This window comes from Anser cygnoides, chromosome 11 (assembly GCF_040182565.1).
Source record: "Anser cygnoides isolate HZ-2024a breed goose chromosome 11, Taihu_goose_T2T_genome, whole genome shotgun sequence".
NCBI lineage: Eukaryota > Metazoa > Chordata > Aves > Anseriformes > Anatidae > Anser > Anser cygnoides.
In genome coordinates, this window is record NC_089883.1 from 1,622,829 (window position 1) to 1,637,913 (window position 15,085).

Consider the following 15,085-nt stretch of genomic DNA (forward strand, 5'->3'; position numbering starts at 1 on the left):
TGGGGCAGAGCCACGCTCTGCTCCCTGACCCTCCGATTAAACCTCGCGCTCACAATGACACACCGATTGCACGAGGCAGTCTGCATTTTCCCCTCCGTCAGCCTCTTCCCGCTTTCCAATCTAATTTTTTTGGTCAGGTGAGGACTCGCAGCAAGGCACGTGGAGGTACTTCAGGGCCAGTGGTTTTTTTGTTTATCTGAGGAGCCCTTAAAGAGTTAAACGTTGTCCTTCTCCCCTTCCTCTACTTTAAAAATAGCAAAGATTATCTGAGTGTGCTTTGGACAGGGAAGGCAAGTAAGCTGCCCGGATTTTCCCTATGGAATACAGGGACAGAAGGCCGAGGGGAAGGCCGTGGGCACGGCGGATTCCCCGTGCACTGCCCCTCCAGTAAGCTGGGACCACAGCTCCTCTTCGACACCGCTGCAGCTCCTTTCTGTGCCCATCCTGCTCCCGGTGGTGGGGGTCTCTTCGGTCCACCGGGTGTAGGCGAAAGCCGGAGCAAACGCCATGGAAATGCTGCGACTTCTTGTGCTCGGATCCAGGAAATAACAGCACTTGGGGCTCTTCCTCCTCACGGCCCTTCCCCAGCACAAGGCTGCCCAGCAGGAGGAGGCAGCAGGGCGGCACCGGGCCCACGAAGCGCTCCCCAGCCAGGCTGCTCCCCGGTTTGGGGCTGAACCACGGGATTTCGGCCCCGGCGCTGATCCTCTGGGGCAGCCCCGCGTGCAGACGCAGCGGCTGGCTGCTTCCCAGCACAACTGCAACTGCGCCTGCTTGGTGCTTACGGTAACAGCAATAACAAAAGCAATAAAAATACAGGAACAGAATAATAATAAAATTACAGGAACGGAACTAAAAATAATAAAATTACAGGAACGGAACTAAAAGCAATAAAAACACAAATAACGAGAAATAAAATAACGAAAACAAAGTAATGACAAAATAAAACGTTACACACACATACACACACCCCAAAATTAATTGGGGGACCCCAAATTAATTACAGGAGCAGTAACGAAGCCCCTAAGGGCCTCGCAGGGCCCCGCCGGGTGCCGCCCCCCCCCCCCCCCGGCCGCGCAGCCGCCGCCCGCCCCCCGGCGCCGAGGCGGGGCCCGGGCGGAGCCGCTCCGAGCCGAGCCGGGCCGGGCCGAGCCGAGCCGGGCCGGGCCGGGCTCCCCGGGCTCATGCAGGGCTCGGCGCGGCGGAGGCCGTTCCCGGCGGCGGCCCCGGGCTCCCCGCAGCCCCCAGGGCCGCTCTACCCGGGCAGGTGAGCGGCGGGGACGGGGACGGGACCGGGACGGTTTTTGGGATGGGGACAGGGATGGGGATGCGGGGCCTCCCCCCCCCGCAATGCCCAGGGAGCAGCCGCCCCCCAGAGCCCCGTCCCGGCTGCCCCAGCCCCTCCGGGACCCCCCAGCATCATCCGGAGCCTCCCCCCCGCAGCGTGCCCTGGCTCCGTTCGGGTACCCGAGCCCCATCCAGCTGCCTCTGGGTTAGCCTGAACCCACCCCCCCCAGGACCCCCCGCTGTAGTCCTGAGCCCCCCCCCCCCGCATCACCCTGACCCCACACCCGGGTTAGGGTACCCCAGCTTCATGCACCCTCCCCCCTGCACCCCAACCCGGGTTAGGGTACCCCCATCTCCCCCCTGCACCCGGCCGTCCTGACTCCCCTGGGATCATTATAGGTCCCCCTCGGATACCCCAGCCCCATCCAGCCCCCCCTGTGCTCCCTGGGCTCTTGTCCCGGGTCCTGCAGCGGTCCAGGGTACCCCACGTGTTTGGGGTCCCCAGCCTCGTGCAGGCTCAGCCACAGCTTGCCGAGGGAACCCCCCGACTTCTCAGGGCTTTGACAGCTTCTCCCCAGGAACCCCAGCTCTCAGGGGCTGTCCTGGCTCACCCAGGACACCCAGGCTTGCGCGGGGCACCACCACCCTGCCCAGCCCTTGGTGAGGACCGTGGGCTCCCATAGCTCAGCTCGGGGCCGGCCAGCACCGCTCCGGTCTCAGCGCCAGGGAAGAGCCGAGGAGAAGCGGCTGCTTTCCTGCAGGGAGCTGGAGGGCTGCTCGATGGAAAGACTTCATTTGGGGTGGACCGGGCCCTGCTCTGCAGAGGTAGAGGACAGAACGATCTTCAGAGAGGAGGATGAAGGTGACAGCGCATCCAGAGCATCCCCGGGCTCGAGCACCACCGGGCGCGGATACTTTTTTAGCGTTCGGCAGAAGCGCCCTGGGAGTTTAATGTTGCTTTGTCATGCAAAAGTTAAAAATAGGTGCACTTAATTCAGCACTTAAGCTTTTCATCCTGCCTTTATGCTCCCTTCTCAGCCGGGGAGAGCCTTCGTACAGGGATGGGCCAGTTTTTACTCATGATGCTTTGTCTCCTCCTCTCTTTGGAGCCTCAACTTCGTAAATGTGCCGCAGATCTCCAAACATCTGCCAGGACAGCACAGGTTTTGGGCGGGGACACAGACCTGGAGCCTGCTCCCTGCCTCCTCAGGGACCTGTTGCCTGACCCCAGGTATTTGGGCTGTTTCCCCGTCCCTTATCTGCTGCACGTCCGCAGCAGGCGGTGGCATTGCTGCTGCACAGAGCCAGCAGGGCTCTGATCCACCCGAACAGCTCACCCAGAACACTTAACTCGAGAAAAATGTTGAGGAGGGGGAGAAATAATCTTAGTGGTGCAAAACTGGAGCGATTCCCAGCCAGAAAGCGGCGGTGCTGGGCTGACACCGCGACTTCTGTCCCCTCCAGGCATGGAGCTGTCAAGAGCGAGGACAACTTCAAGAGCTCCCAGTTTCACCTCGATCTCTGGTTCTACTTCACGCTGCAGAACTGGGTGCTGGACTTCGGCCGTCCCATTGCTATGGTGAGCGTGGCGAGGGCAGGCCCGCTGCTTTGCTGGCCTCGCACTCATTTGGGGTGGAGGATTGGGGTGGCCCAGAACTTCCCCTGCGGAGCAGTGAGCTCTTTTCTGCACCCAAGGGCCACCCTCGAGGAGCTGTCCTTGAAACGAGGACCACCACAAGGTCTTCATGTAGCTGTAAGCAAGTGTAGGGTTCCAGTCACAGGGGAGGTATCTGGGAAACGCGGTTCTGCACCGCCTGTCCCACAAATTTACATTTTTGTAGTATAAATGTTACCTGGAGAGGTTTCTGCTGCTCTTCCCTGTATGTGGACACCCTGAGCCTGGGCTCCTGCTGTCCGGTTAGCATGGGGCAGGACAAAAGTGGTCTCTGCCCTCAGAAATGTGATGTTTTGTTTTTTCCTGCTGACACCTGAACGTGACGGCACGTTAGCAGAGATCCGCTGCTGTCGGATTCCCTGGTGCTTTCTCACTCGCTGGGCCACACAACGTCACGGCCTCGGCTTTTGGCAGCGCTGCAGGAGCGAGGGGCTGAGGTTTAAGTCCAGAGCAAAGGTCTTCTCCTTCCCTGTCCTGTAGCTGGTTACGGGGCTGCAGGTGCTTCGAAAGCAAAGCACGGTAGCTGCGAGCTGGGTCACGGGGATGTCCTGATGTGCCTTTTTCCCCTCTCCTCAGATAATCCTGCCTTTGGAGTGGTTTCCTCTAAACAAACCGAGTGCTGGAGATTATTTTCACATGGCTTACAACGTTATCACACCATTTCTTCTGCTAAAGGTAAACCTCAAGGCTTAGGCGTTAATTTTTTTAAATATCACTAGTTGTAAAAGCAGGGCAAGTAACACTGTTTTGTAAGGGCTAGGAGTTCTTTAGGAACTTACTGAACAAAGGAGAAGTTACTCACACACTCCTGCAAGTGAGCTGGTCCTGCTGTACCCTCGAGGTTTTCTACTCCAGGAAGAATTTATGATGCCAGCTGTTAAGGACTGAGGCAGTGCCCATTTTAATGCAGCTCATGGACCATCTCCCCACCTCTCTGCATGCTGGAAAAAAACATTTTTAAGGATTTTCCATCAGCCAGCCGTAGGCCACAGATGAGACAAATCACGTAGCCTCTTACTTTTGTGCGGTGTGTTGACGGTGAAGCAGTAGGAGACCAGGCTGATCGCTCTGCCTGTGTTTTGCGGACTGGAACAAACCTGGGCAGACTGGGCTCTGCACGTTACCCTTGCAGCTCAGCCTCCTGCCTTTGACAGCAGCACAGATTCGAGGAGAAGGCTGTGGAAATTCCAGCCCAGCAGAAAGCCTTTCGCTCGTTACTCGCGTTGCCTGAGTGTACAAAGCAAGGCGCTTTGCTCGGGAACTCCACGTTCAGGAGAATTCAGAGCCCTTCACCCTGGCTGACCCAACGTGTGTCTGTAAGATGACGTGCATCCACAACTTAAAGACCTTCTCAGACAGCTGGAGCTGTAGTAGATTTTCTAAATTGCCCAGTACTTAATTACACTTGCTCTCTGACATTAGAATCATATCTTTAGCTTGTCTTTATCTAGCTTCATCTGCCAGCCACCGGATCGTGCAGACCGTTTATGAGGTTAAAGACTCTTGTATCATTAGAAATCTTTTCATATTAAATACTTAGCAGCCAGAAGATAGGAGAAAGCAATTATAAATGTATTTTAACCTTCATTAGCTAGAAAGTAAATTATGTCCCAAGATGTAAATGCTTCTCTCTCTCTCCCGAGTCTGCCTGGGAGGTTTTAAACACCACTGTGGCCAGAAAGGAATATTCAGTACCTGGTCCTCTGGGGGAACCTAATGCTGTGAAACTTGGTCAGACCTGTCCTAGCCTGACAGAGCTGATCTCTGCAGGCTCAGTACTTGTCAGGTTAAAACCTGCTGCCTTTGGTGCATTTCTGTTACCTGCTGTCCCCCTGAAGGACACCTCCAGCCTTCTCCCTCCGGCAGAGGAGAGCTTCCCTGAGCCTTTTGTTCTCCTCCCCTCTCTCTGAATCCTCTGACGTTCCTACAGCAGTTACGGAGAAAGGGAAAGCTAAGCCTCAAAATTAAATACAAATAAGGAGCTTTTCCGTGTTTATGCAGATGAAGGGCTGCAAAGCTGCTCTGGCAGCACGGGGAGGCAGAGGATGCCCCAGCAGATGCTCGGAGGGGCTGGGTCCCGAAGGCTGAAGCGATGTATTTCGAGACCTTCCCCGCTTTGCAAGCTGAGCAGGGGGCTCCGTGTGGATTAAACCACCCTTGTTTCTCTTCCCCAACCGGGCTTGCAGGATCCTGCCGCAGGCTCGCTGGGCTCCACGTCAGCCTCACGTGCCTGCCTCCACCCAGACCCGAGCAGACCACAAGATGGGACAGGGAGAGCTCGTCATTAAATCCAACGCTGGTGTTCCCAGGGGTGCCTCACCCACAGGCCTGGTTTGTCAGCGGGCAGATTTTTCTTACGTAGCCGATTAGTTTAAGCCTCCTCTTTAGAGCCAAACACACGGGGAGGGTTGAGTCAAATTCCATTAGGAAGAAAAAAAAAAAAAACCACCACCAACTCACCAAGAGGCCTCTGAAAGTGATCCAGCAGAGAAGTACAAAGGAACAAGTGTCTGTGCCGAGCGCGCTGGGAGTGCTGCTGGAGGTTCTGCTCGCCACTGGAGGGCACAGGGAGGCTTTCAAAGAGGAAAGGAGCTACAGAAAGCAGCTGCCTTTTTGTTTCTAATTAATCACGGTTTGATCACATCTGGTGGCTGAGCTGCTTTGAGTGCTGCATTAGAAGTGCCGGAACACTGCTGCAGCCTAAGCCTTGGCTCAGGTGAGGGTGCTGCTTTGCAGAAAGCTTCAACAAGGCCAAAAATGTGGTTTGTTTGTTGCAAAAAGGAAGAGGAGTGTGTACTAGAAACTGAAAAACCACCCAGGCTAGTAGAAACACGTCTGAGATGTTTGTAGGGGAAGCAGCTGCGGTCAGGGAAGTGCATTCCTTTGGGGTCGGTCACACCGATCTGCCCGGGGTGGACAAATCCAGGCAGGGTGCTGGCAGCAGCTCACCTCTGCTATGACAAGTGCAACCTTCGGCTCTCTGCAGGTCTCTGCAGGGCTTAAGGTGACGTTTTCAAGCCCTTGTAAAGCGGGAGAGGGCAGAGTTTGTCACAGCACCACCCACCTCTGCTCGCGCCTCCTGACTGTTCACCATCTCCGCGGTTTCAGCTCATCGAACGCTCCCCTAAGACCTTGCCGCGCTCCATGGTGTACGTCAGCATCATCATGTTCGTCATGGGAGCAAGCATCCACCTGGTTGGGGACTCCGTAAACCATCGCCTGATCTTCAGCGGCTACCAGCACCATCTGTCTGTAAGGGAGAACCCAATCATCAAGAACCTGAAGCCAGAGACACTGGTAAAGAGGACGTTTTTATACAAGCACTTAAAACAAATATTAACTGCGTGTTCTCGTTTCGTGGTGCTCTGTTTCCTTTTGCCCTTTTAAATCTGTTTCATTGCATTGCAGATTGATTCCTTTGAGCTGCTGTACTACTACGATGAATATTTAGGTCACTCGATGTGGTAAGCAATTTCCAGCGTATCTGGTGGCCCCAGAACAAAGCGAGGAAAGGCAGGCCAGGGCTCTTTGTAGGTTAATACGTAAAAAATAAAGCACAGCTGATGAGAGCCAGCTAGGGATAATATTCTCACAGCTAGTGTAATTACAGTGGCTCTCTCCCTTGGAAAATTGCCCATTCCTGCTAGTTTTTTTTTTTTTTCTGTCCCTGTCATTCTCACTGATGTTTCGAGGATGTGCAGCTTGTTTGACAGCTGTAGGGAGCAGCAGGAGCAGCTCTGCTCTTCTCTTCCCTCAGCCACCTTTCCCAGGCCAGCTACAGTGCCAGGCTGAGGCTGCTGAAGACTCGTTGAGGGTTTTGCTCCTCTCGAGCTTGACTCTGAAACAGCCTGATTTTGCCCGGTCTCACTAGCCCTGTGCTTATTCTCTGCCTTCACCACGCATCCGTTCGGTGACCCTGCGGCCAGGGGGCAGGCGCCCTTGTGTCTGCAGTGGCAGAGGCTGCTTGGCCACACTGCTCCCATGGTAATTCAGGGACTGATTTCAGCACCGCAGCAGCAGTACTGCCCCAGGCTGGTCCTAGAAGCACCGTGGGCCTGGTCCTGTGTGACCGCGTGCTGCCTGTGTCCCTGTTGGAGCACACCTCACCCCCGGTGCAAGCACACCCAAGCAGCATGAAGTGTGGACACGTCCCCTGCCCTGGGTGTGCTGCTGTCGCAGATCTGCAGCCCCAGAGCTCTGTCCTTTACCTGCTGCCGGGTCATCCTTACATGTCCCAGGGAGGGGACAGGGAGCTCTCGCCCCTTTTCAGGTTGGTTTGCTGTTCCTCAGGCAGCGTGAAGCAAATCCCAAAATTAAAAACTAAACTTTTAGTTCGTTCAGATCCTGGTCCGCATCCTGCTTGCCTGCCGTTCGGCTTTGAGCACATCACAGCTCACCCCACTGCCCTCGCGCGGCCTTCTGAGCCTGCGAGGGCAACAACCACAAGTGTTGGGCTGAGCACTGGAGCCCAGCGTTTGACCTAATCAGCCCCACAAGTCTCATTATCTTCAGCAGCCCCACAGCAGGCTGTTTTCAGCAATTTGACAGCAGTTTTCAGCAGCTGTGACACTGGTTGCACCTTCACAGCCACCACGGTACAGGAGGGGGGTGTAAATCAGGGCTTGGTGCACCGTGGTGCCGCTTTGCGGGGTCACACCACCCACGGGAGCTCTGTCTCTGCTCACAGGTACATCCCTTTCTTTCTGATACTGTTCATATATTTCACCGGCTGCTTCACTCCTGTTGAAGATGAGAGCAGGATGCCAGTGGCTGCCTTGCTTCTGATGGGGCCGAGCAGCCTTTATTACTGGTAAGTGACTTCTGTCCTCTCAGGGAGGTGCGGGATGGAGGGAAGAGCACAGGAGGCTCTGCAGCGTGCAGCAGGAGCTCTCCCTTCCCCAGAGCAGAAGTTGCTGCAGTTTCTCCTGTGCAAGTCTGGAAAATGAAATCTCGTTTAAATGGGCAGCCTCTTCAGCCTTTACCAGCTGGGACAGCTTCAGCACAGCGTGTCCTTTTCCCTGCTGGGGGGTATTTCCTCAACCACGCTGTCATTCCCCCGTTGAGTTCTGGGCACCGGTTGTCCCAGCCCCACCTGCTCAGTGCTCCATGGTTCTCCTGCTCCTCCACCTCTGTCTCAGGAAGCCTGGCACAGGGTGATGTTGCTGGAGCCCAGGCTTTCAGCCTCTGCTTGCTGTCTGCCCGCTCTTCAAAGCCAGTCACTGCCCAGGTAGACGGATCCTGGATGATTTTGGGGTGGTCACCTGGTGCCCACAGCGCATCCACCTGGTCTCAGGCCAGTTGTGGTAGCGGGGATGCTCTCACCAGTGGTGCAGAGATTTTACATAGAGCCCAGGCTGCCTGCGTGATGCTCTTACGCTGCCTCCGTGGCTTGCCCTGCGGGTCCGAATAGCCTTTTGAGAGAGGTCTTATTTATTTCTCATTTTCAGTAGCCTCATCTTCCCAAACTGTTTCCCTGATGGCAGCCAAACAACTTTCCATTCATCTTCAGAGATGATGTTCTCTCTTGCCCGTGGCTTTGCCCCCCTGCTGAGACTGTTCTTATACAGTAAATTAATTTTTGATAGTCAGAATCATCAGGATGATTTGGTCAGTTCCCAGTTACCCCACTGCACTTCCTTTAAATACATCAGCGTGAGTCTCTGCAATTTGTGTGCTAGCGATTTAAGACCCGTCCAGTACAATTCCTCCTTCCTCCTGGCAGCCCAGCAGCTTCTCAGCCAGGTCTCTGCAAGGAGGCACCCATTTGCTAATTCCACCTGCCCCTCCATCCACGTGGGCTCTCCCAGGAGCTGGCACCCCAAACATCTGGTTTCTTCCACTCCCGATGAGTTTGCTGCCTCTCTCCCAATGCCTGCTTTAATGAAGGAAAAATATTTAGGGTACTTGCTGTTAGGAGCTGTCACTTGCTGTCACCTGTCTGCAGAGCCCAGCTCCCCACGAAGAGCACTAACGGGTCCTTTTGCTTTGCAGGTATCTCGTGACAGAGGGGCAGATCTTCATCCTCTACATTTTCACTTTCTTTGCCATGATGGCTTTGGTGATGCACCAGAAACGCAAAGGACTCGTCCTGGACAGCAATGGGCTTTTCCTCTTCTACTCGTTCATCATAACGCTGGTCCTCATTGCTGTCTGGGTGATTTGGCTGTGGAACGACAAAATCCTCAGGAAGAAGTACCCTGGCGTGATCTATATCCCCGAGCCGTGGGCTTTTTACACCCTGCACATGAACAACCTCCACGCAGGAAAGGAAAGTTTATAAGTTTTGATATTTCTGAGTGATTCAAAGAAAAAAAAAATAGTTTTTTCTAATGTAGAGGTAGTTCAAATAAATTCCTTGACTGACGTAGGTGCAAGGCATGTCCTGTGTTACCCACACCCAGCTAAGGAGGGGAGGTTTTGTACAAGCCCCCAGGCACAAAGGGCTGATCCTGCAGGTCCCCTACGCCCCCCCAGTAGCATCATTTTCTGTACCCGCTCACTACTCAGGTGATGGAGCTGAGCTCCTCCAACCCCGGCTGAATCCCTGTAACAGTTCATGTCCATGAAGTCTGTATCAAACCCCGGTGTGACAGAACCCAAGCTGTTAACAAAAATAAAGTTAATAGCAAAACAGACTGAATAAAAACGTTTGATAAAAGCTGAGTGACTTGCCATACTTGAAGCAGCTGTTCCCTGAGGGGAGAATCGTCATCCCACGAGACGCAGGGACCCGTACCTCAGGGTGTAGGAGGCTGGGGCTGTGCTGGGAAGGATGCGGCCCGTGGAGCAGCGATGTTCGGGGTCCTGGAGCCCAGCCCTGGGCTGGCATTGCCGGTGGATCCGGCGAGGCAGAGCAGCGCCCAGCTGAGCTGCTGGCTCCGTTTTTATTATTTTGGGACAAAACATTGAGTTCTGCTCAGCATTTTTGTACATAATCCTTGCCTTTGAACGCCCTGAATGTCAACCAAGTGCCAGAAGCCTGGCACCAGAAGGGGCTGTAAGACACAGCGCAGCTACCCGGGCTAGGCCCCAGAAGCTGGAGGTTGCTGCCTCCTCCCCAAAAAAAGGTTTAAAACCCAACCACCTCCTGCAGCCCCCCGCTCTGTTTCAGCATCCAGGCACGGATCCTCCTCTCCCCCCTCCGTCTAACAGCTCAGGGCCCCGCGGCCTGCAGGGATCAGGCCCGGTAGCCATGGCAGCGGGGTATTTATTACAGCCCTGCCTCGCCACCCAGGGCTGGCGGACTTTAGCCCTTCTCCACACCGAACGCAGCAGCCGCCCGTCCCCACAGCCTGAAACACACGGAAGGCCCCAAAGCAATGGTGAGCGAGGGTTTGGGCTGATACAAAGCGCACCCCCCGTGCCCCCCCCTTCCAGATTTTAAAGTTGTGTTGCTGTTCTCTCCTTCTCCCCCCCCCCTGCCCCCCCCTTTCTCGCTGCAGGCAAAATTTCTGTCGCAGGATCAAATTAACGGTAAGTACTTTTTTTTTCCCCCCCACCTACAATCATTTCACCTCCGATCAGAGCAAAGGGGGGCAAGGGGACAAACCCCCCTCACTGCCAGCCCGGGGCAGCGGGGGCTCGGGGCGAGAAATCGGGGCTGGCTTTGGGGAAGGGGCCCCTGCCTTTAGCAGGAAGAGTTTGCTACAAGAAACACGGAAGAGAGCTGGAGTAAGAGTATTATTGCAAAGCCGTTAAGCTGCAGTGCTCTGTGGCTCAGCAGCGCGGGAGGGGGCAGCCGGGGCCACGGCCCCCCACGGGCACCCAGCACCCACACAGGCACCCAGCACCCACGGGCACCCACAGCACGAAGGGCAGGGAGGATGGAAGAGGCTGGTTTGGGGTCTCCCAGCTGCTCTGCAACCCCCGCTGTGCTTTGCGTTATCCCTTCCTTCATCTGCCATTTTAATATCCAGCTGTCCACCTGCGGGGCGATGCCGGCAGGGACCGAACCATGCCTCCAGCACCCCCTCCTGCCCCCAGGAACGGGGAGAAAAGCGCTTTCTGATGGTCCTTAACTCGGTTGCAGACCAGGCTCCACTTTCAGACTTCCCTCATTAGACCGAAGGACCCTAATCGGCTCAGTTAGTTGTAAGCCTGGACTTTTAATTACCCTTGGCACTTTATTCCGGGTCCTTCCCCCCCCCCTCCTCTCCAATCCCCCCCATCCAGTACCTCTGTGAAAGAAGACACCGGAGGCAGACACAATATCCCCGCTGGAACCCGACCAACGCCGCCCCGCAGGCGGCAGGACCACGGCTGCAGCTCGAGGTAACCTTACATGACATAACGGAGAGTTTTGGTTTTTAATTAGAGTTCAAGGAATGCTTCTCCCTGTACGACAAGAAACAAAAAGGCAAGATCAAAGCCAGCGACCTGATGGCCGTGATGCGGTGCCTGGGAGCCAGCCCGACGCCAGGGGAGGTGCAGAGGCACCTTCACCTGCACAAGATCGGTGAGTCCGGGGCAGCCGAGGGAACCGAGCTGGGCTATGGCCAGAAAAAATTGATGAGCACATCGAAGTTAAGCTATCTGGTCCTGGCAGGAGTTTTTGCTTTGTTGTGTTGTTTTTTTTTTTTTTTTTTGGTGTTAAAATTCAGTGTTTCAGTACTCAGGAGACAATGTGCAAGGAAGAGGAGGCTGGCTGCAGGCCAGGCACTTTCCTGCTCCAGGGTGAAGCAGCCCAGGCCCTGCAGCACAGCCAGGAGCAGTCACCAAAGCCCAGCCCCAAGGCACTGCTGGCAAACGGAGCCAACGCAGCCACAGATCGAAGCAGTGCCATTAAAAAAGCTTCCGGAGCAGGGGAGGCATCCTGAGGCTGCTTCGGGAAACTGGGGAGGACACAGGAGGGGGTTAGGGCTGGATGGGGACTACAGCACCGAGCCCCTCATAAAGAATGTGCTCTTGTTCTTCCAGAGCGGAATGCAGAACTGGACTTCTCCACTTTCCTGAATATAATGTACAGGCAAACGAAGCAGGAGGAGCCCGAGAAGGAAATCATCACGGCCTTGTCCATGATAGACAGGCAGAAGAGAGGGGTCATCGCCGTCTCGGAGCTGAGGGCCAAGCTGACAAACTTGGGAGAAAAACTCTCCGAGGAAGAAGGTATTTCACCACACAGAGACGTAGTCTGTGGTAGCGTGTGCTCCTGAGCTTCTGGTCCCTTCCTCCCTGCTCTCCCGCTGCAGCCGAGGCAGGGCCAGAAGCTTCCAGCTGGGAGCACAGGAGCAGCGCCTGCCAGCGAGGTGGGTGCTGAGCACCCTCGGCAGGGCAGGGCTCAGGGAATTGCCTGATTCCCCCGAGAGCACCGCCATGGCAAGTGCAAATCGTAAGAGAGAAGGACATTTTAATTAAGATTCTTAAAAAAAAAAAAAAGTAAAAATAGTCCTGCCTGTCTGAAAGCTGCTCCCCTCTGCCGAAGGTGGGGCACCAGAAACCTCTATCAGCGGTTTGAGGCAGGCAAGGGGGGAGTTTTACCAAGGTTCTGGGGTTTGTGTAGGCCCTGTCTGGCTCCTTGAGGGCCTTCCTTATGGTGAAGGAGAGTTGGATTTCATCAGGACAAGGTTTGCCCGTCCTGGTGCACTCATCAGCTGAGCCAGCGTTACGGGTGATGTGCCAGCAAGGCACGTCGTTGAGCATTTTCCTCAATTGTTTAACTGGAATAATAGTTTATGCAGCTATTTACATCTGAAAACACTTTCGGAGCTATTATGAGAGCTGAACAAACAGTGAAGACACGGAGACATTAACCCTAATTAAAGGCATCCCAGCAAGAACCACTATTACACAGAGAAGCTTCGGGAGGCGCGGGGGGATTTCCCATTACTTTGGGAGTAAATGTGCAGAAATGTGCAGCCCATCCGCCAGCTCCTAACAAAGCACCATGGATCCTACGTAGCAAGCGATGCTTCTTCTCAACAAGAAATTCCCCCTTTGGCTTGACACGCTGAACTCCAGCTTGCTAAGCTGCTATAAATATTTGATGCCAGAGCAGACTCAATTTCATTAGCATCTGCGGCTGTTCAGTAACTACTGGCACATACCTTCATTTACAGCGCTTCCAGAAAAGCTTGCGCTTCGTTTTCATTTAATGTACTCTTACCAAATGAGAACTGACACGTTTTTCTTCTGTGTTATTTTTAAGTGTTCTGGGAATAATTATTTTTGAATTTATGCCATTAGAAGCATTCTATTACCATCAGGATATTCTCTTTGAGAGAAGGATTAGATCTCCTGGAAGCAAGGGATCGTTCCTTACCTTCCGTGTCTGCAGCTCCCCGTAGCTCCTTGCTGGCCCAGTGCTGAACGAGTTCGTCCCTCATTCATACACTGATACCCGGCTGCAAACAGCGGGGCAGAGCAGCATCTCAGCCCACACCGCTCCGGACAGCAGGCACAAAACTCCGGACAGCAGGCACAAAAAATGCAGTGCTGCTCGCAGACCTCCCACAGCTGCTTACAGTAAGACATGTGGCTCCAGCCTGCCCGGGCAGGAGACCCAGCGAGGACTGAATTACCACGTAGCCACTTCAGACCCATCTGTTCTGACAGTCCATCAACAGGCTCTAGACACCCAGAGGTGTCCTGCTGATGGAATATCAAGCAATGAACGCAGGTGCCCAAGCCACCTGCTTCTCCTCCCGCAGACCGCCTGCCCCACGCTCTTAGTGTCCCATCACGGCACCGCTCTACACTGCTGGCACAAAGACCAGCAACACACTTGAGCAAGGAGACATGGCTCAACATCAGCATCATGGGACCAAAACCCTCTCCTGGGCTGCATTAGGTACCTTATCAAAGGAAGCTGTTGCCCAAAACCTTATCAAATAAAAGCTGCCGGGGTTCTCTTACATCTCTTTTAGTGCTATATGTTACAGGTAAAGCAAAGCGAGGGAACTCACCTCCTCTCCCATCACCCAAAGGAAGGAATACAGCATCTAACCCCCAGCAGCAGCTTCATCCAGCAACATTTACTATTTTTCTATGCATAATTTCTCATGTGCTTCTTATTTTACTGACGTTTACTATTTTACGGGAAAATACCTCTTAGTGGTTTAGTTGTTGCAGAAAGGAACATTTTAAGTCCAATAACTGACATCACCGCCAAGGCATTCCCAACGCCAGCCCGAGAAGCATCGCTGCTGCCAGGCGGTGACCGCAGTTACCGCTTCTCCAGGAATAGGTTTCAGCTGGAGCCACAGCCAAGAAGGGATGCTTTGCTTTCAGACACAAAGCTGATATTAGAAGTGGCACACAGTCTACTTAAAGTCGGGCATATAATCTGCATAAGCACTTAGTTCAGCTAAATTGAATAGGAACAATTTTGTTATTCAAACCCAACGACCCAACCTACCAAGAGTGGTTATAAACTGATTTGGATTAAATCTGTGAATCTTTTCCATGGGGAAGTCTCAGGAACTTATCTTCAGCTGGCGTGACCCAGCAAGAACTTCATTACTGGCACCACACTTCACAGGAACTCAGAGATGAAAATGTCTGCTCCAAAGTTTTATTAAGAAGTTGCACACTGACACCAAAATCAAAGTGCAATTCTAGTTTAAAACTGGCTGGTGCCTCCAAGTGATCCTGGAAACCACCACTTTGAAAACCCAAATCACTCGTATCGCAACAACTCTCCTATATACCAAATCTGATCTTTGTATTTTCTTTTGTGCTTTCTTTCAGTTGATGATCTGCTAAAAGAGGCTAAAATTGAACCAAATGGAACAATAAAATATGAAGAATTTGCCCACACCATTTGTATTCCTACAGTCGACTACTGAAATTCAGAAGAGATTTGATAAGGGCAGGACATGAAACTATTTTTTTTTCCTCCTTACTGTTTGGACTCGGGAATCATTTGCCTTTAAGAACCCCTGTTCTGCCTTGATGATTGCACTTACACAGGTTCCTACCCCATTTCCAGAGAAACGCTGCTGCAAAGTGTGAGCTGATATTTAAATAAACTGGATGTAACATTCCCTTGTGTCAAATGTGTCACGCTGAAAAAACAGCTCTTATTTCAAAAAGCGCACTTAGCTCCACGGCTCGCGGCGTGCCGTACGGTTTAGGGTTCACATCCTCCTGCGGCTGCACTCCGAGGAGTCAGCAACACCCGTGGCT

General features: G+C 53.6%; 2 protein-coding genes across 3 annotated transcripts; both read left to right on the forward strand.

Moving 5' to 3' along the window:
• Positions 1–1,108: 1,108 nt before the first annotated feature.
• CLN6 (CLN6 transmembrane ER protein) lies at positions 1,109–9,625 on the forward strand. Of its 2 annotated transcripts, none has more exons than XM_067003990.1 (7): positions 1,109–1,267; positions 2,752–2,866; positions 3,539–3,637; positions 6,071–6,259; positions 6,371–6,426; positions 7,650–7,772; positions 8,954–9,625. In XM_067003990.1, exons 1-7 carry the CDS (start codon positions 1,185–1,187, stop codon positions 9,240–9,242), a joined length of 954 nt encoding a protein of 317 aa, XP_066860091.1. In that variant the 5' UTR covers positions 1,109–1,184; the 3' UTR covers positions 9,243–9,625. The 2 variants fall into 2 exon arrangements, with proteins under 2 accessions (XP_066860091.1, XP_013048716.2); XM_013193262.3 differs by lacking the exon at positions 1,109–1,267 and adding an exon at positions 2,201–2,518.
• A 512-nt stretch (positions 9,626–10,137) lies between these two features.
• On the forward strand, positions 10,138–14,943 carry CALML4 (calmodulin like 4). The gene is made up of 5 exons (XM_048046229.2): positions 10,138–10,284; positions 10,405–10,435; positions 11,277–11,417; positions 11,879–12,067; positions 14,648–14,943. Exons 1-5 carry the CDS (start codon positions 10,282–10,284, stop codon positions 14,743–14,745), a joined length of 462 nt encoding a protein of 153 aa, XP_047902186.2. The 5' UTR covers positions 10,138–10,281; the 3' UTR covers positions 14,746–14,943.
• The last annotated feature ends 142 nt before the right edge of the window (positions 14,944–15,085 follow it).

Bases quoted from the DNA above. Each gene is read 5' to 3' on its own strand.
- CLN6 (XM_013193262.3), top strand. From the start codon at position 2,349: ATGGGCCAGTTTTTACTCATGATGCTTTGTCTCCTCCTCTCTTTGGAG. The intron at 6,260-6,370 runs GTAAAGAGGACG...ATTGCATTGCAG, and splicing joins ACCTGAAGCCAGAGACACTG to ATTGATTCCTTTGAGCTGCT. The intron at 6,427-7,649 runs GTAAGCAATTTC...CTCTGCTCACAG, and splicing joins TATTTAGGTCACTCGATGTG to GTACATCCCTTTCTTTCTGA.
- CALML4 (XM_048046229.2), top strand. The intron at 11,418-11,878 runs GTGAGTCCGGGG...TTGTTCTTCCAG, and splicing joins CCTTCACCTGCACAAGATCG to AGCGGAATGCAGAACTGGAC. The intron at 12,068-14,647 runs GTATTTCACCAC...GCTTTCTTTCAG, and splicing joins AAAACTCTCCGAGGAAGAAG to TTGATGATCTGCTAAAAGAG.